Source organism: Lissotriton helveticus, chromosome 8 (genome assembly GCF_964261635.1).
Source record: "Lissotriton helveticus chromosome 8, aLisHel1.1, whole genome shotgun sequence".
NCBI classification, from domain to species: domain Eukaryota; kingdom Metazoa; phylum Chordata; class Amphibia; order Caudata; family Salamandridae; genus Lissotriton; species Lissotriton helveticus.
The window spans coordinates 415,729,228-415,755,727 of record NC_136069.1 but is presented as its reverse complement, the minus strand read 5'-3'; the positions used below and the strand labels follow the sequence as shown (position 1 = coordinate 415,755,727).

Here is a 26,500-nt window from a genome sequence, read left to right as displayed (position 1 = left end):
ACTGGTGTAAACCAATCATACCATGTTTAGAGGCGAACACGCATGCACTTTAGCACTGATTAGCAGTGTTAAAGTACTCATAATCCTAAAGCCAACCAAAAGGTCAGAAAATAGTCGGAGGAAGGCAAAAGGTTTAGGTACAGCCCTGCAAAAAGGGCCAGGTCCAACACCCAGCAATTCTGCAACAGGGAAGATGCTAGAAGCAATCTAGTACTCGTAGTGAGAAGCAGGGCCACAGCAAATGAAAGAAATTATCAATTTGGGACACAGTTGAAAATTGAACTGAAAAATGTGTGTTTTCTGAATTAACTGAAAATATCCTAACCGATATTGTCAACTAAATTGAATTATTCTCAAATAAATAATGAAAATAAAGTGTAAATGAACTTAAACTTCCGTTCGATATTGCATGTGCATAGAAGGGATGGAAGTTTAACAGAAATAACTATTTTCGAGGAAAAAGTTTAAATGTGAAAAAGGAAGACTTACTGTACTCCTGGCCTTTCTGTTTTTTCTACCTGCAAACTGTAAGTGCCCAGCCATCTGGTAACAGGTTTGGAAATAGACTCTCATAGCTTTGATTTCAGACTTTTGAATGGAAGATACTGTGCTGGTCACACAATATATATGTACTCTGATTTGCCCCTACTGACGAGTACCCTTCTCAGTTCCTGCTTTTTCCCTGATTGAAATTAACTAGAAACTACTTCCCTTGCACACAGAAGTTCTATAATGATGCACTGAATAAACAACTGGTGCATATGGAGAAAAAAGATGATCCCGGTAGACTTTCAACTTTATTTTTAAGGAGAGAGGGATGAGTTATGTAAAGGTGATTATAAAGCAGACATGATACAAAGAATATCTTCTATTGGTAAGGAAGCAAGGCACCATTCCCAAGAGCCATCGCTTTTCTGGATATAAGTCACTATTACTGGCGAGACACAGTGGACGAAAGTAAAATGTAGAAAGGTGTAGGCAATTGGTAAAATAGCACTCAACCTTCCCTTACACTTCCTCCCCCTAACCCATTTGGTCTCTGATTTATATTCTCACACTTTAGATTAAATGACCTCCAACATCCTTTCTCTCATATCCTGGAGAGTGGTGCTAGCTTCAGGTTGACTCCCTGTCCACCGTGCATCTGTAGAAGTCCTTCAAAACAAAAGAGGACCCAGGACACATTTATAGATTTGTCCTTTAGTGTGAAGTATGTCTCCTGTCTCTTACTGGATGATGTGCAATAGCAGGGAAGACGAGTTCAAACGATGCCCAATTGCTCAATTCTGTACTTTTTCTAGCAGTCGGTCCTTAGTCCATTTTTAGGAAGCTGAGGATTTACAGATCTTACCTTTTATTCTCAAGCTTCCCCCATAATTTCCTCTTTCTCTCCTTTGACTTAACAGAGCTATAAGAAACACCTTACATGGAAGCCTCAGACCACAGTTGAGTTTAAAAAGTTGCAATCAATAGCAGCTGGTGTTGTCAAAGAGTGGCGGGCTGGGGGAGGGGTCAGGGACCAACAGATGACAAAATAAGAAAAAAACATTTAAAAAAGGAACTCACCTGCAGCCGGCCACGTCACGCTCTTCTGCTTGTCACGCTCTTCTGCTCCTCTCCTCTGTAGGCACAGGCTCCTAGACTTGACTGCGGCCAATCCTGATGCTGCTCTCACGCTGCTGGAAGCAGCGTCAGGATTTTCCCGAGCACTCTGAATTTGTACTGCCAGTCAGACTGGAAGGCTGTGTCTGCTATCTTAAACCAGGCAACGCAGGTTGAGTTGAAGACTGCTTCAGTGTGCATGATGGTTTGGCCCACAGTGCACTTACCACTCCTCCTGCGGCCTGTCATCCCCATTGTCCCGCCCCCTAAGACTCGCAAGCAAAGGGAAAATGAAATCAACAATAAAACGTGTTTCCTGCTGTTTAGAGGCAGCTGGCATGGAGAGCGACACTTCTCCACCATATCGGAGAAGGCGCCGCTGGTTCCAATAAGTTCCCAGAGGCAGTGCCTCACATTTCTGACCCTGGTTTCCTTAGGTGGTTCACGGCTCCTACAGGCTACAACCTTCTCAGTTGCCACGGTTGCAGCCAGTTATGGCAAAGTAGGCCACTGAAGAATGTCTGGTTAAAGTGAAATCTACTTTAGAACCTATAGAGTCCATCCTGCCTGCAGAAAGAAGGTAGAGCTATTACATCCACTATTTTTGTTGTACAGAAGAATGCAGATTGGCTGGCAGCTTACTTTATGTGTGAAACATAAACCAGCCCTTTCTACCTTCAGAGATTCAAGATGCTAATCACAGCCAGCCCAGATGATAGCAGTATTTCATGTACTCGAGATAGGAACAGTCAAACCATGAAAAAGCACACTATGTTCAGTCTAAAATCCTGGAGTCACCTTACTCCACAAGGATTGGTTTCATCATTGGATTTTGAGTCAGAAACAAAAAAATACACCAACTCTTTAATTGTAGACAATATTTCTGTTTCACATATTTATGCTAGTGTAGTGATAATTGAAATGTTTTTAAAGCTGCGTTGTTTTACATCACTGTGTAGCATGCTCACAGACAGTTGCTAATGTAAAAACAGGTCAGGGACAATCAATATTTGCCCGGCGGTATCGCCTCTTTAACCCACAAAATATTAATCAATGAAGAGGCAGGCGCTGGAGACTGGAAGGCAGGAAACAAGGTTTATTTTCTCCGGAGGAGAACACATCAGTTCAGACAGCCAGTATCGTCACGAGGTGCTCTAACCGCATCTCTGAGGCCTGGCCTCTTATACACAGTTTATAAATTTTATTGCAGGTAACACATTCTTGTAATGCTTTGAAGTATGAAAGGACATCCTCGGAATCTCCCCTTCAGGCCCGTTCCCACACGCATTTACAGTTGAAGTCCCCACCCCGGTCACAATAGGTGATGATTATCGCGCAGCTGGACATTCCGCCGATTCACGGAATGTGTGGGGTTGATCGGATATCATAGGGTGGGGGCTTTTGATCAATTCGAGGGTCCTTTAATTGGGGGAAGCTTCCTACTGTACGGGGGGGGGCAATAAACAGTATCCGCAGAGCTAGGTGGCGGCCTGGGAACGAGGAAGACAAACGGGCACACAGGAAAGGGGGTTTGTATCAAAGGGCCTGGGACCATGAAACGAATGAAGGGAGGTGTCGCGCTGGGAACAGGATGGGGTTCCGAGGCAGAGCTGCGCTGAAGAGGGGTTTATGACCCAAGGCATGCGAGAGCGGGGGGGGTTTGTGAGGGCGAAGGGCTGTGCTGGGGGCCAGCGGCGTGCAGAGGGTGGTTCTGATCGAGGCACCTAAAATGGCGAGTGCGCATGACAAAAAGTGTGGCATCAGGGGAAAAGGCAAGATGGCGCAGATAATGTTTACCAAACCGTACTAATTTTCCACAGTCCTCCCTTTAACATATCCAAGACATCTTGCTGGCCTATTTCCTATCCATGTCTACTGTGGTGGTCATAAGTAAAGAAGCAGGAACCCAGGTGGAGGAGCTATAAACATTACATTTAAAATCTTTCGTTTTAGGAGGCGGGTCTATCGATAAACTCGTTTGCAGGAAAGTCATAGTAATGCAATATCGGACAAAAACGATTCTGTAGTGAGAGCATGGAGTACAGTTCATAGATGCTTATAGTCATTCGGAATGTGAACTGATAGGTTATTACATATGTAAGTTCTGTTCATATTTGGTTGGAGCATAATCAATACAATGGTGGCTGGGAGAGAAATGAGACGTAGGAAAAAAACAATAATCAGGGGTGTCATTGTTCGAAGGGGAGGTCCTATTGTCATGGACCATTATTAGTGAGTTCTCAGCATTCTTTGTCGTCTTCTGTTGGCACGGTGGAGCTATGTGTCCAGCTCTATTCTAGGTCCCGCGTTGCAGGGCATGACCTTTTCCTCGCTTTCCTGGTCTAAAAGGTCCTTTTCGCCCTGTGTCCTTTTGAGTCGATTGTCAAAAAGTTCAGGTGGAAGAAGTGTGTGTGTGAGTAGTCCTTAGGGTAGGTCGGAGAAAAAGGGATGGAGCAGGGCCAGATCGGGAACAGACCAGAGGGACGGAAAATTTTGGTAGGCGGGCCCATGACCGAGTTCAGAGAGCGGGGACTTTTCGGCACATGTTGATCGTCGAGCAGGGGCATCAGGTCAGCCCTTTCCTCTCATTTTGTCGGAAACAGTGCCTCGTCCTGCAAATCCTTACTGTCGCGGTCTCGCCTTGGCCAATGTCGCAGATGTTCCACGATCTGTAGTCAGGCCGCGTGCTCCCACATCCGGTCTCTCTCTCCACCGACAGTGGTACCCTTAAATGAGTTTGAAAAGACAGTCTTTAGAGAATTGGCAGAGGAAGGTAATCACATAAGTCTGTTTCTCTCCCAGCTCCAAGTAAATGAGAAACATCCGTTATTTTGGGGTTCACAACCAACATATAAATAATTGATGATGGGCTTGCTGGATTTACTATAACTTTCCTTCGTAACTATTTCTTTGGTGTTTGTTGGTGTTACATTCATTGTCGTGGTACGAGATCTGGTACCTATTCATTGCATTTTGTTTATTACAATTACGTCAGTTCTTCTGGCAGAGACCCACTTTCCTAGTACGAGCCTTACGAAGCTATACCGTTCTCCAGGGCTTTATATTTTGCGAAAAAAGTGCAACGTGCTATCACCATGGTCTGATAGGTATCTTAATGAGGAACGAACATAGGCTAAACAATTTTCCATTCGATCAATGCATCCTACCTTTCAGCTAAACATTTGGGGTGTATCACTTACAACGCAACTTTTACGTCGTAATGCTGTTACAACGCAGCTATTACAACGCAGGATCCATCACAACGCATGGCATTACAACGCATGGCATTACATCGCAGATGCTATTACAACGCATACCATTACATCGTAAGTATTGGTAAGTATATAATTTATTTTAATTTTATTTAATATTATATAAATGATTTAATTAATATTAATTATAAATAAAAATAAATAAAAATATTTATTTATGTTTTTAAATATTATAAATTAAATTTATTATTTTAAGTAATTTTTTAAATAAATATGAGTATAGGAGTATATGTATAGGTGTTTGGGGATACAGGGTGTTTTTAGGTTTATGGGTAGGGTTTGGGTTTTGGGGTACAGGGGTGTTTTTAGGTTTCAGGGTAGGGTTTGGTTTTTGGGGTACAGGGGTGTTTTTAGGTTTCAGGGCAGGGTTTGGGTTTTGGGGTACAGGGGTGTTTTTAGGTTTCAGGGCAGGGTTTGGGTTTTGGGGTACAGGGGTGTTTTTAGGTTTCAGGGCAGGGTTTGGGTTTTGGGGTACAGGGGTGTTTTTAGGTTTCAGGGCAGGGTTTGGGTTTTGGGGTACAGGGGTGTTTTTAGGTTTTAGGGCAGGGATTGGGTTTTGGGGTACAGGGGTGTTTTTAGGTTTTAGGGCAGGGTTTGGCTTTAGGGATAATTAAATTATATTTACCATTTTAAAATTAATTGAAATATATTTAATAAATTAAATTAATTATTTTACATCAATTACATTTTTTAATTAAATTAATTAAATTAAATAATTTAATATTATTAATTTAATTTAATTTCATTATAAAAAATATGTACATTAAACTAATTACTTTTTTTAATTAAATTAAATTAATTACAATTTTTATTATATTTACATTTATTAAATAGATATTATTTTATTAAATTAAATTAATGACAATTTTTAAATTTCTTTTAATTAAATTATTTAAAAAGATTTAATTAGGTTGTGGGAATGAACATGGCGGCCTGAACGGACGTGCTTTGTGAGGCTCCCCGGCCCAATGCCCCAGAGCACGGTGTAAACGGCGAAAACCCCCCCAAAACCTAGCTTACACGGGTGTCGCTGAGGGGCACCCCGCCGCAGCACCCCCCTGGCCAGAATCCGGACCGGCGGAGACACTTCATCGCGTCCACGGCTGCTGAGGCTGAGGGGACCGGCGCAATGGCGGCGCGGAGCTGAGGCTGCCCGGCAGGGCCGGAGAAGGTGGAGCAACCGGTGGATCTGCGGCGCTACCCAGCCGGAGACGGTGAGAGGCACTTGGACCCCGGCGGCGGCTGCGCACCTAGTACCTGACACCCTCTGCACTCGGGGCCCGCGCTCGGGACCCGCACGAAGGTCCGGCGGGCACCCGCAAATCCAGCCCCCGGCTTCGGGCCTCAGCTTCGACCGGAAGGGACCCCCCCCTGGGGGTCGGGTCCGACCAGGCCGGCCGCGCTTCACCTGCTGACTGCCCCGCAACCGGCATCTGGCTCCGGCCCCACGCCTGGAGCTCTGTGACGGGAGGGGGCCCGCCCCGGAGCTGGAACACTGCCCGCCGCTACTGGCTTGCCTGCGAGGACAGCGCCATACTAGAGGCCCCGGCGCGAGGCCTATCTTAGTCACACAGAAGAGCGTCCTCGCTCAGCACACCGCGGGGCCCGCTGCCTTTGGCCCCCTGGGGAACAGGAGCCGCATGGGAGTCACGTGGGACCATTAAGGGGGCTCTGCCACTGTGGTCCCCCAGCTCCGACCTGAAGACGCCCCTGCGCTGCCACGCGGCACGCGCTCTGGAAGAGAGCACACCGGAGGCCCCTGTGGTGGAGGACTGTGCCCCTGACGCCGGGGCCCGGCGGATGGCCGGCCTGCTACCCTACTCCCCGGCTTGGGGCCTGCCCACGCCTGTGAGGTGTCAACGCCTCCCACGGAAACGCGCCTAACCTGCATCTCGACTGCAACGCTCTAGGAGCTGGTCTGCCGAGGCGCTGCTTCCCGACTCCACCGGAGTAGCTGCCGGGCCTCGCGAACCCTGCACCTCGCGCCAATAGAGCGCCCCTCACCTCCTCTGTCCGTATCTACGAGATCCTGACTTGGACATCATGGCGTACTCCAGCCGGAAGGGGAATCGGAACATCGTGGACCTCTTGAATAAATCTGCACCGAAAGTGGAGAAGTCACAACCAGCGGCCTCCCCGAAGCCCCAGGGGAGCCCCCGGGGACAGGAAGAGGACAATGCCCCCATCACCAAAGCCTTCCTGGCCTCCCTCTTCAACACCCTGAGGGAGGACTTTCAAGCCCTGAAACAAGAGCTGACGGGGGAACAGCGGGAACTGCGCCGAGACCTGGACGGCCTGGGTGAACGGGTGGCGTCGGTGGAGGAGTCGGACCAATCGCGCAGCATGGAGGTGGAGAGGCTGCAGCAAGAGATCATTAGACTACAGGACCAACAGGTAGACTTACAATCGCATTCTGAGGACCTTGAGAACCGCTCTCGGCGGAACAACATACGGGTCCGCGGAGTCCCGTTGAAAGCTGTAAAAAATGATCTAATAGACTATTTGCAAGCACTGTTCCGGGAGATTCTGGGCGAGCCTCCAGACTTTGAGATACGAATCGATAGGGCGCACAGAGTTGGCCTGGCGCGTCGAGAGCCGGCCCCTCCACCGGATATTCTGGCTTTCCTCCCGGACTTTCCCCTCAAGGAGCGCATTCTTCTGGAGGCCCGCAGGGCACAGCCTATTCGATTCCGCGACGAACCCGTGGCTCTTTTCCAGGACCTTTCTCCCATCACTCTGCTGAAGCGCAAATCCTTCCGGATAGCGACAAACTTCTTGAGAGACAATGGAACACCCTACTCCTGGGGCCATCCGTTCCGCCTGATCTTTAAATGGAACGGCTCGCTTCATCAACTCAGGTCGCTCCACGACACCTGTGCCCTACTGAACATTGAAATGCCGGAGGGGTCTGAATCCAGAGATGCATCCCCACGTAGATCACAGGACGACCCGTCGCAGCGGCCGAGGGGCAGCTGGCAGACAGTGCGAAGACGGCGCTCCCCGAGAAACATCCCGAAGCCGGACCCCGCCACGGTCGCTCAGGAGCGGGAGGCAGCGGTGCAAGAAGTGGCGGACAACACCGCAACAGATCTGTAAGCTTAAGAACTCTTGGGGGTTTTCTCTCACGCTATCATGACCTGGGGTGACAGGTCGGGGAGCCGCTAATTCGGCCACTGCCATGGTACCCCTTCTATTGACTTTCTACGGACCTGTGTCATACACAATTAGGCCCGAGACTTTGACTAGTTCCAGTTTTGGGGTTTGTTACGGGGAGGAGGGAGGGACGGAAAGCGGGGGGGAGGGAGGCTATGTTGTACCTAGAGGGGCGCATCCTGTTGGGGTTAGGGAGGCTTTTTTGGGATGGGGGGTGAGAGGGACGATGGGGGGGTACGAAGTTGTGGGTGGGGTAAGGGAGGGGGAGTGGGTGGGGACCAGTATGCCAAGGGACTCCTACTGGATTCAGATGTTGACCAAGGCATGTCGTGCACGGCGGCGATACGCAATGCTCAGCTTAGGTTTTTTTGTACTCTTACAATATGACTGACACACTCAAAGTACTATCCCTCAATGTAAAGGGACTCAACAATCCAATCAAGCGGAGGGCTGTCATCTCATATCTCGAAAACTCGGGGGCTGATGTCTGCCTACTGCAGGAAACCCACCTCCTGATCAAAGATTGGCACAGAATGCGCTCCCGGGCTTTTCCTCAGCAGTACTTCTCCTCCCTTCCGTCCAAGAAAGCTGGGGTGGCCATCCTAGTGTCCCGACATTTCAGAGGCCGGGTGGGGACCAAGGTAGGGGAGATTAAGGGACGCCTCCTGGCCTACTCCTTCCTCATTGGGAACAGCGCGCTGACAATAGGCACCATATATGCCCCCAACACGGGTCAGGAACCATTTCTAAAAACTGCACTCTCCGAGACACTACAATCACCTCCCTCTAAACTGCTCATTGGGGGGGACCTCAATATAGTCATGGACACGAACAAGGACAGATCCGGGCACCGCTATGGAGATACTGGCGCTCTCTCGGAGGAGGGTGGGTCCTGGCTGCAAGAAAGGGGCATTCTTGATCTCTGGAGGGCGGCGCACCCCAACGCAGAGCGCTTCACCTTCTACTCCCATGTACACCATACATACGCGCGTCTAGATCACTTCTTAGGCTCTTCGGAATTGCTCCCTCAAGTAGCCGACGTTTCCATTGTCCCAGCGGCCCTTACAGATCACGACGCGGTGGAACTGACGCTCCGTATACCCATGGTACCACGCACTCCTGGCGACTCAACGAACCCCTATTGCAGAGGCCGGCTGTTGTTCGGCAAATTCACAAATGCATCTCGGACTACCTCGCCACCAATGACACCCCTGCAGTTTCGGTGTCGTCTCTCTGGGGCGCCTTGAAGGCAGTAGTCAGGGGGGAGCTGATCGCCATCGCGGCCGCTGACGCCAAGGTCCGCAAAGAAAAGAGAGCTGAACTCTCAGCACAAGTAGCTGAACTTGAAAGAGTTCATAGCCGCACCTGCGCCCCGAGGATCTGGCGTCAACTGAAAGCCGCCAGGGCCCAACTAGCCGGCATCGATACAGACAGAGCAGAATTTGCCGCTCTTCGCCTCCGCCATACGTACTACGTAGGAGGTAATCGCACCGGACGCCTTCTTGCCAGTGCCTTAAAAGCCAAAACTCACCGCTCAAAAATCACTACCCTCTTGGACGACTCCGGTACCGCGCTCACTGAAGACACGCAGGTAGCTAACGCCTTCCGCTCCTTTTACGCTTCTCTGTACAGTGAAGATAGAGTCTCGCCGTCCGACATTGACGCATACTTGCAATCGGCGGCAATCACGCCACTATGCCCAGCATCAGTGGAGGCCTTAGATGCTCCCATCCGCCCTGATGAGGTCCTGGCCGCCATCTCACGCCTCCGCCCGCTCAAATCACCGGGCCCTGGTGGCTTTTCCTCGGGCTTCTACAAGCTCTTCGGCCATACACTAGCTCCGGTACTCACGAGATTGTTTAATTCTTTCGAAGGCCCAAGCTCCATCCCGCCGGACATGCTGGCAGCTGACGTAGTGGTGCTGCCCAAACCGGGCAAATCCCCGACGCACTGCTCTGCGTTCCGTCCAATCTCCTTACTCAACTTGGATTTAAAGCTATTCACTGGGGTGCTGGCGGCCCGCTTGGGCCCCTGCCTTCCGGGTATCCTCGAGCCGGATCAATCGGGCTTTGTCCCGAACCGACAATGCAGTGATAACACTAAACGATTACTGCACCTCGTGGATAAATCTCACTTTCAGGTCTCGGACTCGGTGCTTCTGGCCATCGACGCGGAAAAAGCGTTCGATCGTGTCGACTGGACCTACCTACAAAAAGTCCTGCAGCGATACCAACTGGGCGGCCGGTTCCAAGCATGGATCGCGAGCTGCTATCACCATCCTATGGCCCGGGTCCGGCTGGGCGGCCTCAAATCGGACCCCTTCGAAATTCAACGAGGCACACGTCAGGGGTGCCCCCTCTCGCCCCTTCTGTTCGCCCTGTACGTGGAACCCCTGGCGCAGAAAATCCGAGATAACCCTCGCATTAGCGGTATCTCCTTTGGCCATGAACCCCACGTGGTGGGACTGTACGCCGATGATATCATCGCTGCTTTGGACCGACCGTCCAGCTCTATACCTGCTTTCCTGGAGGAAGTGGAGAGCTTCGGAGCGGTATCGGGCTTCAAAATCAACCGGGGGAAATCCTTGATCTTACCCCTGGGCAAGAACGCCCTCCCTATTACCCCACCACCTGATTTTGGCTGCGACTTGCAATCCTCCGCGCAGCTTCCATACCTGGGGATTACCCTCACTGCTTCCACGGACTCAACGGTGACCCTTAACTATAAAACACTTACCTCTCAAATTCGAGCCGACCTCGCGCGCTGGTCAAAGCAACCCCTCTCCTTGTTGGGCCGCATAGCGGCTGTAAAAATGTCAGCCTTGCCCAAGATCTTATACATCTTCCAGACCCTTCCGGTCACGCCGCCGCCAGGTACGATTGCTGACTTGCAAAATGCCTTCCACCAGTTCATCTGGGAAAAGAAACGCGCACGACTGCACAAACAGGTGGCGCACAGACGCATTGACGAGGGGGGACTCGGGATCCCTAACCTCAAGCAATATTTTCAGGCCTCACAGCTCCGCTATTTGGTGGAATGGTACAGGCCAGAGTCGGAAAAGAGATGGCTCTTTCAAGACAGAGCGATGGCTCAGATGTCGCTGTGGAAGGTACCGTTTCTTGCCCGCCAGCATAGACCGCGATGCCTTCTCCGCTCCCCGGTTACTCGCACCGTCATGAGGACGTGGGACACGGTGGCGGTCAGGCGGGGCCTGACGACCTTCCCCTCCCCGCTCACTCCGCTCTTTGATAACCCGGACTTCCCGCCGGGCACCGATCCCCGTGCCTTCCTGCAGTGGCGGAGCACAGATTGCCGCTCAGCCGGTCATCTCTTTGACCTAGAGGGCTTCCTCCCCCTTGCCGACATCACACAAGGCTACGGAGTGACTAAACCTCACATGTTCCAATACTTCCAGCTGCGCCACTGGCTCACGCACCCAGACCACGCTCCCCTAGTTGCTCGACCAATGACGCCGTTTGAGAAATGGCTGATCACGAAGGACTCGGATAGGCACCTGATATCGGACCTTTACAAAATGTTATCACCTGTGGCCGGCCCAGTTAAAACGGCGGGGCAAAGGCGCTGGGAATCGGAGCTCGGAAGAACACTTTCGCCCATGGAATGGGGGTTTGTATTCTATAGAGCGGCACACACCACCCGTAACACTGCGGCCAGGGAGTCGGCGATAAAATTGGCCATCTATTGGCACCTTACCCCGGCGAGACTCAATCAGGGCAATCCTCTCCGAAGCGCTCTGTGTTGGAGAGGCTGCGGCGCAAGGGGCACTCTGACCCACCTCCTGTGGGACTGCGACGCTCTGCAAGGGTACTGGAAAGCGGTACTGGATGATATTGATTCCACCTTTGAAACTGAAGTCCCGCGCTTTCCTGCATACACTATCCTAGGGCTACCCAATGCGCTCACATTTCCCTTAAGGTCACTGCGAGGCAAACAGATGGGAATCGCCATGCAAGCAGCGTCGCAACACGTTCTGTCACTCTGGGGTTCCACCACATTACCCACCCACACTGGCTGGTTACACAAACTGTGGTTCACACTGGGCATGGAACGCATCCAGGCCACACTCACACAATCGACTGACTCCTTCCAGAAGACCTGGCACCCGCTCCTGTCCCTCTTATCCAGGGAATTTCACGAAATCACTTGCCCCAAATACCTTCGCATTCTGCGGCTCACAGACCCACCACAGGCTCCGCCACAACCTTAAACACCTTGCTACTTGTCAGCCCGAGAGTGCACTCAGGGAGACTCCGAACTACTGGCATACTGGTCGGGGAGGGGGGAGGATGGAGGGGCTGTTGGGTGGAGGGTGGGGGGTTGAGTTCTTCCTTTGGTTTTGTTTGGTTGTAATTCTTACATGGCACCTTCAACTATATGCCGGCATCGCCATACTGTGTAGGTGTGATTTATATGCTTCTGAATGGCCTCTCAGAGAAGACGTGCCTGTCTGTCTCGCTCGCTACATAACCCTACTGCATGCTTACCGCCTTACTGTGCCTGTTATTCTTGCTCTTGAACTTAATAAAACAAATTTTAAATTTAAAAAGATTTAATTACAATAAACTAAATAACATTTTAAAAAAAAAGTCAACTTACCTATACTTACGATGTAATGCCATGCGTTGTAATAGCATCTGCGATGTAATGCCATGCATTGTAATGACATCCGTTGTAATGGATCCCGCGTTGTAAAATCTGCGTTGTAACGGAATGCGTTGTAATACAACGCGTTGTACTGACACCAATCCAAACATTTTACTTCTAACAGGGTTTATTGCAACAATTTTCTTCATTTTGGTCTAATCTTAACTTTGCAAACATCATTCTAATTCCTACATGGTCTCTTACAACCTGACTACTTCATTAAAAAAAAAACGAGGTCTTATGGAAAACAACTAGGAACATAGCAAACTGTAGTGAGGGACTATCGTCTTGCTTTGTGTCATGAGGGCGTTATCTAGCAGAAGGCCACAGTTCAGTTGGTAAGCGTTCAGTGACATTTCTCGAATTCTAAACTCTGTAGCTTGCTCATCAACAAATCATTTCTAGGAACAACGGCTGGCCTGTGTTAGTCGTAAGACGACCCATCTCTTACAACCGAGGGTGAGGGACATTAAAAAACTCTCGCCCGGGGCAGCTGATACAAAACCGAGGGCGTTCTGGGAAGATGGGGATGTTTCGGTCACTTTTACTGTTTGGGTATTGAGACAATTCGGGACGGGGAAGGTCGCGTTATCTGAGGCATTTTTGTTTATCATAGAAGCCACTGACATGTAGTTCCCTTATTACGGGTCAGATTAGGGAACCTCAGTCGTCTTACCTGTCCTTTCCTTTTTGGCCAATTCTAGGTTTCATCAATATAGTTAGCAGAAAGGAGAGGTAGTGACACGGCATCAAGGTGATTTTTATTTAAGACAAATTTTCGCAAATACTTGCGGTAGCTGGAGCCAATTGGGTGGTGCACCAGGGGTGGCGGCTTTGCCAATTAGGTGCTAGTCGTTCAGGAGAGTGAGAGAGTGGAGGAGAGAGAGAGAGAGAGAGAGAGAGAGAGAGAGAGAGAGAGATAGAGGGAGAGAGATGTGCAACAATAGGCTAAATAGTACACGTGCGGCATGGGGAGTGGCCGTGTATTAAGATAGGCTATTCAGTGCATTACACAACATGAGACATTACGGGTCTGTGTTAGAATTTTGAAAGCATGCAGTTTGGGACGGACGAGCATTAGGCCGGGTACAGGGGACATGCATTGAATAAAAAAGGGCACCGTTGTGTCGCACTTCTCGCACTCTCGGTCCTTTGACTAGTTAAGTCAACGCCTCAGTCACATAAAAACGTTTTCTCATAGTCTCAGACATACGTGACATGTGCCCATTCACGCAACACGGATTAGGGGTGATCGTGTTTCATCATATCATACAACTTATTGGCTCTTTCGTTACAAGAGCAGTTTGTGGGCGTGTTTAGGTGCCACCTTGCAGCGTTAGTCCGCTTCATGTATCAGACATGGCGAGGTTTCAGATCTTCACCATACCTCAGTCGTGATTCCAATGTAACCTGTAGAGGGAGGAAAAGAGGGGAAAGGAGGGGGACAACATTCGAGCATATCAAATGCATGGGCACAAAAGTCCTTTACTTACCACATACTCGTCTTATCTCCTCGGGATAGAATCCCTGGGGTCTTGGTTTCTGAAGCCAGGGGGGAGGGGGGAGTGTGTCCTTATAGGCCGTGTGTAGGGAAACGTTAAAAAAAATCGGAGGCACTTAGTGCGAGGTATCTAGTTGGTAGATGTATCTAGCTGTCAGGGTCCTTAAATCTTTTTCAACGCTGTGATGTTCTAAGGCATATCAGCTCTTCGGCCAACTCTGTTCCCTAGTACCTTTGAGTGCCGTACCTTTATAACATTCTATCATTTACACCGCTTCACTTTACCCGTCCTCAGAAGTCGAGGTCCTTCTCCATGCGTTAGTTCCTGAGCCAGCCGCATACTTGGAGGCAGAGTATCGTGTCTTAGATTCGATCCTCCATCTGGGGCTGAGCAACCATCTTCTAATAACCTTAAAAAGAGAACAAAGCAGGGTGCACAAAAAACTCTCCCGCTGATCCCACATTTTTTTTAAAAAAGCATGCAATACCTGTTCATAGTTTGGAAAACCTTTATTTGCACAATCGTTCAGCATGTAGATATGAGAGTGTAATCGTATTTGGCCGGACACGGCGATGGCTGAAGCACGTACAGTAAGGGGGGTATTTTGCAGCATTGAAAACATTAAAAAGGGTTTATGTAGTCATTTGCAGGAAACTAAAAAGGTCTATCGATAGGTGAGGGATCAAGGAGCATTCATTTCATAATTGGAAGCACAGTCAGGCTAGTTGTAATCAAATTTCCTATATGCATACCGTGGGCGTGTGTCACAAGCGAGGTTATGTATCGGCTACAATAATATCATAATAAATCGTACATTGAAAACAACATTTTTCACGGGGTCCTTTTACATGTTCGTCGAGTGAACCCTCCCTCGTTTTCGTCAAGTGTACAAAGGATCATATATATATCTCAGAACATCGAGTCTTTTTAGCTAAAAACACCACGAGGTGTTCGTAAGTTCTCATTGATACCGGCGCCATTTTGGGCGGGGCCGGGTTAGTCCGGAAGTAGCATCAGGGAAAAAATGTTTCCTACAACCGGCGGTTGGACCAGAGTCCCTTTCGGCAGTTCAAAAATTCATGCTAACAGAAGGGGTGGCTACGTCGTGGTTATTTCGTTAGCGACCAAGGCAGTTGTTCCTCACCGGAAGCCGGCAGGGGCCGAGGGCTCCTGGGACTTTTGTAGAATCTTCAAGGCTGTGGGGATGCTGTCGGAGGTGGGGGCTCGTGCCCCGGTGGGCAAGCGTCCGGGTTACACTGCTGGTCAGAGTTACTTTAGTGGCCTAGACCCGCCTTCCAGGGGGCCCAGACGCCATTTTGAGGCCCTGCAGCAGCCGCCCTTCGTCGAGTCTGCAAGAGTGGAAGAGGCCCTTTGGGGTGAAAGAAATGGAACACCGTGCTGTAGGAGCAGGACATTCGGCTAGGGTGCAGCTGTGGTGCCCCCACCGGGGGGCGAGGGAGACTCGTTCGCGCCGTCTCCCTCTCCCAGTGCACCCCACGCCGCCCCTTCTCACGGGCATACATGATGGCCACTCCACATCCCGTGCTCCACAAGTACTCTTGAGGGCCATCGCAAGTATGGCCGCCGTTGCATGTCCGGTGCTGCGCAAGTATGGGCACCGTTGTTGTATGTTCGGTGCTGCGCAAGTATGGGCGCCGCTGTTGTATGTTCGGTGCTGCGCAAGTATGGGCGCCGCTCGCTGGAGGATTTCGGTGCCGGGCCGGGGGCTGGGAAACCTCCTATCCGAGGAGGTGGGAGAGGCCCGTCCGCGTCGCCTCTCCCTCCCAGCCCACCCTGTACCAATTTCAGCAGAGGTATTTGTGATGGCCGGACCGGGGCTGGGAAACCTCCTATCCGAGGGGGTGGGAGAGGCTCGTTCGCGTCGCCTCTCCCTCCCAGCCCACTCCACGAAGAAGAGGATGGGACAGCCATTTCATGCCGGGCCCGTGGTGCCTCCTGGAAATTCCAATGGCGATTTGATCGATGGCTGTCAGCAGGCCCCGCCCCACGCGTGCTGTGTGTTTCACCTTCCGGATGGGCGTGACCGGTGACCTGCGGCATTTCGGGAACTTCCGGAGTGGGGGTAGGTATTTTGTTTGGACAGGCATGTCTGGGTAATGGGGGGTTGTCTATGCAGGCCTGTAATTGCTCCTTTCTTTTACAGAGTGGGGGGGGCAGCAGAGAGTAATCAGTCCTATTGCACTCGAAGTTTGAGTTCATTAATGGAATGTATACTAATCTGTCCGAGACTACTCTGTGTATTGTTTCTGTAAGTTATCCGAAAGGGGTGGCCTTTTTTTTTTTTGTTTTTTGTTAGGGAACAGTAGCGGTAGTACGGGGTTCGTCACCGGGTAATTTAGAGCTAGACTGGGTTTCCCGTCTTAGTGTTGTTCGATCTATGAAGACTCAAACATGTCGCTGAAATTGGTCTGGCGAAATCTGTGCCATCGGGCATAATCAAACGTGGTGGTTCTATCTGGCCTGTCCATGTCAGTCTGATTCATCTTTGTCTCGCGCCTTTTCCCTTTCTGCCGGCCTGTTATTCCTGTCGGCCCTCTGCTCCTACCCTTGTTCAGTAGAGTCGGGCATTGGGCTTTCCAGTGCCCGGAACATTTACAAAAAGCACATTGGTTTTGCCCTAAGTCTGGTCGTCCTGTGCGTAGTGTCGGGAGATTACTTTCGGGTCGTTGTGTCTTGGGGTTGTCCTGTCGATATATTCCTTTACCTACTCTGACTTCGTCTCTTTTCTTTCGTTGTATTGCTTCTTTGCGCCACATACCGAGACTGTCGAGCATAATAGGCGTTGTCTTATTACTACAAAGGGCTATTTCTAACGTTTCTATTTTATCAAGATCGAAGGATCCTATCAGTGGCCACTGTTTCTCTTGATTTTCTTTGGTATACCTGTGCCACAGCTTACTATAGGCTATGGTAACTAATCCATAGTTTGTGAACATGTCTTTATTAGGGGTGCCTTCCAGCGGAGCTAGATGGTCCACCTCTAATAAACGGTCCGGGCTGAACCAACTACCAATCAGTGGGGAGAAGACAGACATGTCGGCTCACAATGAGGACAAAAAGTCAGCACTGCCTATCTTATCACTGCGTGCAAAGACTAGACAGAATATTTCTATTCTACGTTGTTTGCAGGCAGTGAATACCTCATGAACCAATATCAAAACAGTTAATAAACAACCAGTGGGGAGAATAAGTAGGCCCGCAAAAGGTCCGCGTCCTCTACCCTTTCACTATCTGCAAAGGGGAACCTGTTCTTTCCTGTTTGTAGACAGAGAATCTCCAGAAAACGATCCGCGAACAGTAGTTCGGGGAAAAAAACAATTAATCAGTGTGGGAGAGGGAAATCTCCCGAAAACAATCCGTGAACAAATAATCAATCAGTGGGGGAGAAAGATAGGCACGCTGGCTGCGTTACCTATCCTTCACTGTTTGCAAAGAGAAAGAGCCTGTTGTTTCTCCGTGTGCAGACAGTGAATCTCCAAATAAGTCAACAAAGAGTAATACTAGTATTTTCCGAACCATTAAACAATCATTTCGCAATTCGTCGTGTTTACACGACCTTACCCGGACCGTATGGACAGTTTCTTGTCTTCCGAATCCAGCGCCCGATCGTCCTCTTTTCCTCGTATTCCTCGCGGCACTCCTGATGGTTCCCAGTCAGGACCGTAGATCACTCGAGAGAGGTCTGTTCGGAACCAGTGAAGTTCGGATGATCGGCTGCCAGACGAGGGTCTATTGGGCAAGAGCTCTCCCGATCGTTGCAGTCGTTCACTCTGTCGTCAGGACCTCTCCCACTGGATCCACGTGTCGCTGATGGGCCCCACGCTTGGGACGCCAATTGTAAAAACAGGTCAGGGACAATCAATATTTGCCCGGCGGTATCGCCTCTTTAACCCACAAAATATTAATCAATGAAGAGGCAGGCGCTGGAGACTGGAAGGCAGGAAACAAGGTTTATTTTCTCCGGAGGAGAACACATCAGTTCAGACAGCCAGTATCGTCACGAGGTGCTCTAACCGCATCTCTGAGGCCTGGCCTCTTATACACAGTTTATGAATTTTATTGCAGGTAACACATTCTTGTAATGCTTTGAAGTATGAAAGGACATCCTCGGAATCTCCCCTTCAGGCCCGTTCCCACACGCATTTACAGTTGAAGTCCCCACCCCGGTCACAATAGGTGATGATTATCGCGCAGCTGGACATTCCGCCGATTCACGGAATGTGTGGGGTTGATCGGATATCATAGGGTGGGGGCTTTTGATCAATTCGAGGGTCCTTTAATTGGGGGAAGCTTCCTACTGTACGGGGGGGGGGGGCAATAAACAGTATCCGCAGAGCTAGGTGGCGGCCTGGGAACGAGGAAGACAAACGGGCACACAGGAAAGGGGGTTTGTATCAAAGGGCCTGGGACCATGAAACGAATGAAGGGAGGTGTCGCGCTGGGAACAGGATGGGGTTCCGAGGCAGAGCTGCGCTGAAGAGGGGTTTATGACCCAAGGCATGCGAGAGCGGGGGGGGTTTGTGAGGGCGAAGGGCTGTGCTGGGGGCCAGCGGCGTGCAGAGGGTGGTTCTGATCGAGGCACCTAAAATGGCGAGTGCGCACGACAAAAAGTGTGGCATCAGGGGAAAAGGCAAGATGGCGCAGATAATGTTTACCAAACCGTACTAATTTTCCACACTAAGGAACCTAACACTATCAGTACAAGCCATGCGCCCCTTTAGCATAGACTTTCATATCTATGTCCCATTAGTGTAATTTGTGCATCTGTTGAAGGTCCACAGATACCTTAATCTCGATAACTGCCTAGTAATGGTATCTATCACAGCTATGGCTACAAACCTCCTGGTTCTTCTACTCAAGACATAAAATGATGCTGTGTTTTCATAAAATGTGTCAACAGGTCTTCCTGGAACTAATCAAGATGATATAAATCATTGGGATCATTTTGGTCACAACATTTTCTAAAACGTTCCTCCACTTCCTAGCGATGGAAGCCATGGTTTTGATCCTGGAGGGCTACTTCATGATGGCCTGGTAGTTCAAGAAGCATTTGAAGTTAAATGCTTCCTACACTGATGCCATTCCCCATTGACAAGTGCATCTGATCCGTGCCACTTTGTCTGGTAGATCTAAACCAGAAGAAGGGGTTTCTGGAAATGCTTAGTACCTGATCATTGTCATTGAGCCATGTGCTGTGTGAGGCACATGAAAATGTAGTATTGTTACACTATTTCTTTATTTTTTTCATTTATCTTGAAATTTATTAACAGGAACGTGGCGGAATAATGTCGCTTACAGAAGTCTACTGTCTTGTAAATAGAGCACGAGGAATGGAGGTACGTTTTTCTGCTCTTGGTATTTTGTTATATATATATGTGTTGTGTGGTAAGTTCGCTAATAATGATAATGTAGGGAAAATGTTTAAAAATTATTTTAAAAAATATGGCATAAAGATACTAAAAATCACAGATAAAGTAAATGCAGGTAAAAATTGTTTAAAGTGATGCTGTTGTCTCAAAGTACATTTCAAATCTAATTGGTGGGTTAATTCATACTGTCTCACCTGCATTTTTTGGTGCTGAATCACAATGTGGCAGTTGAACATCTGCACGATGTGGGGTACCTCAGTGAAGCACCATGTCAAATGCTAATTTGCAAGTATTGAGTTGGTTAGCTGGAAACAAACTAAGATGTTGCAGTGTTGTCTAGTCTTTGGCTCAAAGCTTGTTAATGACATTGAAGCTCCAGGTAGGTGGTATCACATAATCTGTTAAACCATTGAGTGCTGCTTGTCGATGGGGGTTCAATATGGATGCAGTTGACTCAAACTCGGTCGGCAGGAGATGCTGTGTTTGTCTCCAAATGAATTAAGTTGGCTCTTCAAATCACAGCTAGATGTAGGTTGTAAGGAATATCACAGATAAAATGATCTTTGCACACCTGACTGCTTGATGTCCTTTGGAACCCCTCAAAAGACAACAACCCCTTTATTGACAGCTAATCATTTACAGAGCTATATGTTATGCCTAACCTTATAAGATACAGTAGTGGCCGCATAAGTGGTCAAATCATTAGTCTCATTGAGTAGGAAGCTCTTCACTGCCATTTCGCTTGGTTAGTGCTATGGAACTACTATATACATAAATACTATACATATGTCAAATGGTGTTTGTGCTGTCATTTTAGTGTTTGTTTTTCAAACGGAAGTGGGATGCAGTGAAGGCTAATACTAACCTAGAAGCGCAAGGAGCGACTAGAATTCATTTGGTGTTCGTGACGCGAAGCACTTCCTGACACAAGCAACTCTTGTTCCGATAATTTTTGCAATAATTAGCCACACGCTTTGCAACAGACTCACTTAAAATCGAAGTGGAAGCTGACGAAAACACTCAGTGTTAAGATAATTGCACAATAACCGCCCGCGCTTACAGAAACGGACAAGAAATAGGAATCAATTTACATCTTGAAAGAAATCACTTCAACTCCTCTCATTGAAGCTAAAGTCTGATAGAAAGAATACCTTTTACCAGACAACACCATTGCCTTTAAATTTCAGAAGCCCTGATGAGAGCCCCCGTACTTATTGCCTGAGACTCGAAACGCGTTGACAAAACACAAAACATTGAGGGATTGTGAACTTAATTTCTTTCTTGGCGGAGGGTTATTTCATCTACCCCTGTTATAGCTATTTAAGTGTTCCCACTGTTTTTTTCATAGACCTCATTTAGACATCTTAAGAGTGTCCAGGCTCAAAAAAATGTATTATACCCTTTATATTGGGGCTAGAAATTGATGTTGTCGTTTTTTCTGTTTATGTCTTTTAGATGTAGCAATGTTGCACTGTCCATGTCAGTTGTAAATGTGTAGTAATGATTGTAATGAATATGTTGTATTGATGCATGAAAACCTGATATGAATACATCGTGTTCTTTTTTTCACATATTAATTTTTTTTTGAAAACCAGATAAAAAATACGTTGAATAATAAGGTAAAATAAAAATACCTGATCAAACAACAGAAGAAATGTGTTTGGTCTTCACGTTAATTCAATAACGCATATAAATCGTTTAAGGTCCAGGTCACTCCTTTTTGCTCACAATTGTATATGCCTACCTGGTCCTTGTCCCATTTGGGCCTAACTCCCGTGTTGAATGTCATTTTAGTGTTTGACACACTTGATCATAGGATCTTGATCATCTTGCTAGAAGCCCCAAAGCTGAGAAGCACAATATAGGTTGTTTTTTCTTATTCTTGGACAATTGTTCACAAAATGCCACCTTGTCCCCTTAGATGTCGTCTTCTCATACCCTTACGTGTAGGGTTCCTAAACGTTGCTACCACAGTAATGCATTGTTTAAAACATACTTTCTTACACTATCTGAATGATAACAAGTTTTGGCCGGGGATATTTAGCTACGCAGATGATACCCAGATTTTATTTCTGATTGATATGAATGCAGTACTGAGATCTGCATACTTTGGGGACCTTTACCTTACTATATATGACTGGATATAGACCAACAACCTAACAATCACAGCAGCAATTATGGCCTTTGGCCCTTGTCCAACCACAGCTGGATATGTCCGTCTTCTGGTGTCCAGCTGGATAACAATTTTCCAATCAGCATTCACAGTGGGGCAGTTTCAAGTCGTTGTGGTGTTCTTCACATAGAAGTGTGAAGCTGTCACCCAGTACCTTTAAAAGGTCACAGAACTTCAGGATGACGTACAATATAATTTTTATATACATTTGTGAGTTCTTCATTCTTTATAATGTGGGGGTTTGGATGGTACAATAAATGCATGCACAAAAGTAAAGATCCAACTATTGTTAGGGTGTATGAGTACCATATACTGGCAGCTATGTTAAGTTAAATGATTTATAAAGTGCACAGCTGCCCAAGCTATGGGGCATCGCGGCACAAATCCTGAAAAAGAACGAACTGCCAGAAACGACCTATCGCAGAGTACCACAGGAACAACTAAGAAGAGAACAACCATGTCTTCAAGATTTTCCTGAAGGACTAGTAGTTCTGGGCACTCCTAATAGACAGAGGGATTACATTCCAGAGGGTAGGGGCCTTAACAGAGAAGGAACGTCCTCCAGTTCTGGCACTTTTAACACAGGGAATTCAAGCCAGATTCTGATCGACCGAACGTAGTGGCTGCGAGGATAGATACAGGGACACTCGATTGGACAAGATGTGGGCCCCCTGGGAAAAGAAGATCTTACGAGTGGTGCACAAGTTCTAGAAGTGCACATGCTTCTCCACAGGGAGCCAGTGCAATTTACGAATAAGATCGGAGACAGGACAATGCTTTGGAAGAGATGACAACAGCCTGGCTGCAGCATTTTGAGCCGGCTTGAGACTGTGGATCACAGCCTTGTTGGTTTCTTGGAAGAGGATATTACAATTATCCAACTGGGAAAGGATGGCTGCCTCTATGATTACTTTCGGATGGAAGGGTAAAAAAAAACCAAGAATGGGTGTAAGGCAACGCCGAAGTCCAAAACACTTACCTGCCTCTGATTTCGCCTGTGCTTCGAAAGTTAAAGCGTTGTCCACCCAAACACCAAGGCTTTTGACCATCAACTTGGGAAAAGGAGGGAATTGGCGTGAGGGAGGCAACCAATGGTCGCCCCAAGAGTCGGTATCTTCCCTAGAAGGAGAATCTCAGTTTTGCTTGTGTTTATTTGCAGACGATTAGCCTCCATCCACTCTGTGGATCCATCCACTCTAAAACTGCTGCCATTCCACTTTGGAAATTAGCATGTCTGACATGGGTTTGCTGGGAAAAGAGAGCACAAGCTGGGTGTCATCTGCCTAGGACACTAGCGTGAGCCACAGGCATTTCACAATCTGAGTCAATGGTTCGATGTAGATATTAAACAAAGTAGGGCTCAGAGAGGAACCCTAGTGAACGCTGTGCTGCAAAATGTACAAATTAGAGCTATATAGAGGGAAATAAACTGAAAAAAGTAGTCAGAAAGATAGGAGGCGAACCAGTCTAAAGCAGTCCCGCTTTAGACCCGCCTATACCATTCTCCTGAAGGCTTTGAAGCAAGTGTTTGTGGGACACAGTGTCGTAAGCAGCACTTAAGTCAATCAGGATCAGGGCAGAAGACCTGCCTTCATCTAAGGTACCCTGGAGTTGTTCAGTAACTGCAAGGAGAGCCAACTTCATGATGTGTAATGTTCTAAAACAATTCTGAAAGATGTCCAGAGTCTGGTTATGTTCTAGAACGTTTGTTAAAATAGCATTAACATGCATCTCTGTGACCTTGACAAGAAAATGCAGAAGAGAGATTGGGTGGAAATGATCTAGTTTGGAAGCATCCAAAGAAGGTTTTTCCAAAAGATGGATAACCTTGGCATGCTTCCAGGACCCGGTACGACTGGAGATGACAAGGAGGGATTAATCAATTCAAGGCAAGGTGGGAGAAGACAATCTTGGAGTTCAATAAATGTGTCTGGTTTGAAAAGATCAGCGTGTGAGCCTGACTTAACTTTGTTACATAGAGTAAGTAGCTCATTTAGGTGCAACTGGGGAGAAGGGAGAGCAAGGGCGGGATAGTATTAGTGTAACTGTCAGGCCTAGTGTCAATAGTATTAGGGGCCAATTTGGAATAAATGGCTTCTATTTTGCCTATGAAAAACTCTGCTAACTTCTCGAAGTGAACCAACAAAAGAGGTTTGGCCCATTGACAGGACCCAGGTAGGGCCACAATACAAAATATATACAAGAGGACCTGGAATCCCACGTTTCAGTTTAGTAACAACCACACTATATTCTTTCGATGGTTATGCTATTCTAATCAACCTTGCAATTTTTATTTTTGATATTTTCTCTGAATAGGATAGGCACTTTGATGCTCAGAAGAAAACACAAATTTAGACAATGCAAAACATTAATTCCACATATATACATACATTTCGACAAAATTATTTAGACATCAAAAACACAAGTACAAAAAATACATCAATTGCTTCAAATATCAATTTTCAATTTAAAAGCAACACACTACTCAACATATTTCATCACCATGAGTAGCGTAATCAAATACTGCCTATTTGTAAAGGTCAGCCAGGGTGCGGTAATCAGTTCCCCAAGCTGATGTTATGGGGAGTTGATTTGGCATGCCTCGCTGGCCCAGCCTGGTCCCTGCCTATGGTTTTGGACAGAAGGTCTGTCCTCTGGGACCATGACCTCTGTTTGCCTGAGAGCGGACTCACTTTGTCTGAGGGATGAAGGCCCCACGACAGCGACAAACCTGGGCCTCGTCCCCCCTTCCGGCTTAGCTTCAGCAGGGGGAGGCTGAGTAGCTTAGAGGAAGCCCCCCTCGCTTGGCTGCCTGCCTCTCGCAGCTGTAGAGGCGACTGCAGGCCTGGATGTCTGCTGTTGTTTGAGAAGAGAGTGGAGCCTGCATCTTTCAGAAAGCAGAATTTCTAATATATTTTGGCTGAAAGAAGCGAGTGAGGCTCTCTTTGGCTTTGACCTCAACTACACTTCTGCTTAGTGTGTCCTCCATGTCTGTCCCCATTTCAATGAGTGGCGATCCTGGCTGTGATTGTGGTTGGGTTTGTGCTGTCTGCAACCTTTTGGGATTTTTCCTCTTTGGTTTTGTGTGGATTGGCCCTTCATTCTCCCTGACATCATTGGGGGGGGGGGGTCTGTGCTGGCCCACCCAAAGCTGGAGCTGCTTGCAGATTCTGTTATGCTAAGTGGAAAGCAGGTGCCAGCAACCTATATTCTCCTCCCCTAAAGCCCTCTGGTGAGGTAAGATGTCCTGTTAGTAGGTAGGGGCTGCAAGCCACACCAAGTCCTCGCTTGGCCGCTTCTGCTGCCACCGGGCACCCCCCCAGCAGGCCCCCCACTACCGAGGCTCCCCCTACCATATGACCCCTGCTGTGCACACCTGCCCTCCTCGCCTTGTGTCACATTTTCCTCTTCCTTGCCACAAAGTTCTCCTTTGCTGCTGAATGTTTCAATTTCCGGCGTTTTTTGGCAGAGCCCTTAGAGTTGGAAGTTGTGTGAGCTTAATTATGGGGCTGGGTGGTGACATCCGTGCGGGCCGGTGGGTGGGCTGCAGACGGGCTAATGGAACTGAAAGTCTGACGGGCTGGCAGGCCCACCCCCTCGGTAGCGCTGTGTCTCTTTAGGGCTGTTTCAGCATTAGAACTGGCGCAGCACACAGCGTGCAGCATCTGGACCACGTCCGCCACCTATGCCTTAGGTGAGCCTCACCTCTCCTCCGTCCAGCGCTCCAAGCTCTGCTCCAGGTTCTTCTCCAGGTTCCCGCGAAGCGTGCGGGAGCCTGGTGTCAGATGTTGGCTATCCGTAGACCCGGTTTTCGTCCTCTTGGCTTCCTGCGACTGCCACTCAGATCGTTCTCACCATGCCCCTCGTGCACCTCTCCTCAGTGTTGCAGACGCTGATTGGACCTCATCAGTCTGCAATTGCTCTAGTCAGGTCTCTCACACGAGGGGGGAAAGAAATCCTGCGTAGCAGAGCTGTGTAAGAACGTCCGGCCATTACACCTGTGTCTCACTCAAGCCACGGTAGACGTTTATGGCTGGTTTCGACTTGATCTTGAATGCGAAGGTTAGGCACATTCTGGCCTCCTGGTATTTGGAGCCTCCAGTGTATTTCTTGGGAGGCCAAACTAGATGATGTTACAGTAGTAGAGTGTGCCAGGATGTGGACTGTTGTTAGTTCAGTTGTGTGGATGATGTGTAGGAGTAGAAAATGTTCTGGAGAAGAGAGAGCTGCACGTTCACACTCTTTGCCTTAGCATTAACAGTGATAACCTTCTATTGAATTACAACTTTGCCTTTGCTCCCCATGTTAGCAGGTCAGCACCCCAACGCTTGCCAATCATGCAAATGTTAATGATAGTGGTTGGAGTCTGAGATCACTAGGATCTCAGTCTTTGATTCCTTTCATGTGCAGGTTACTCAGTTTCACCTAGTGTATTCTATTTTAATGTTCATTGAACATGGTAAAACATAGTAGAATCTAATTCTATGTGTAAGCCTGCTAAAATGTGTGATGATGCATATCTTGTGATAACTTGTTGGAAACTGGTTGCGACTTTTTATGTTGATATCTCCTTTATAATAAGATAGTGCTGTGCCTTGTGGCGTCTTCTCGTTCAGTGGAGCATGCAGACTGGTGACAGAGTATCGCCTCAGTTAGTAGCCACGTGGCTTTAACAGTGACCCCTCTAGGGTTGGTGGAGAAGTACTCAGGAGTAGTGAATCACGTTCTACAAAAGATTGGAGG

General features: G+C 48.2%; 1 protein-coding gene across 1 annotated transcript in view; it reads left to right on the top strand.

Annotated features, from left to right (window-relative positions):
- VPS36 (vacuolar protein sorting 36 homolog) overlaps positions 1-26,500 on the top strand; it is a 265,836-nt gene that overhangs the window by 217,223 nt on the left and 22,113 nt on the right. The window contains exon 10 of the mRNA XM_078657256.1: positions 19,486-19,551. Within this exon, the coding sequence (XP_078513382.1) occupies positions 19,486-19,551 (66 nt within the window). The remainder of the gene's footprint in view (positions 1-19,485; positions 19,552-26,500) is intronic.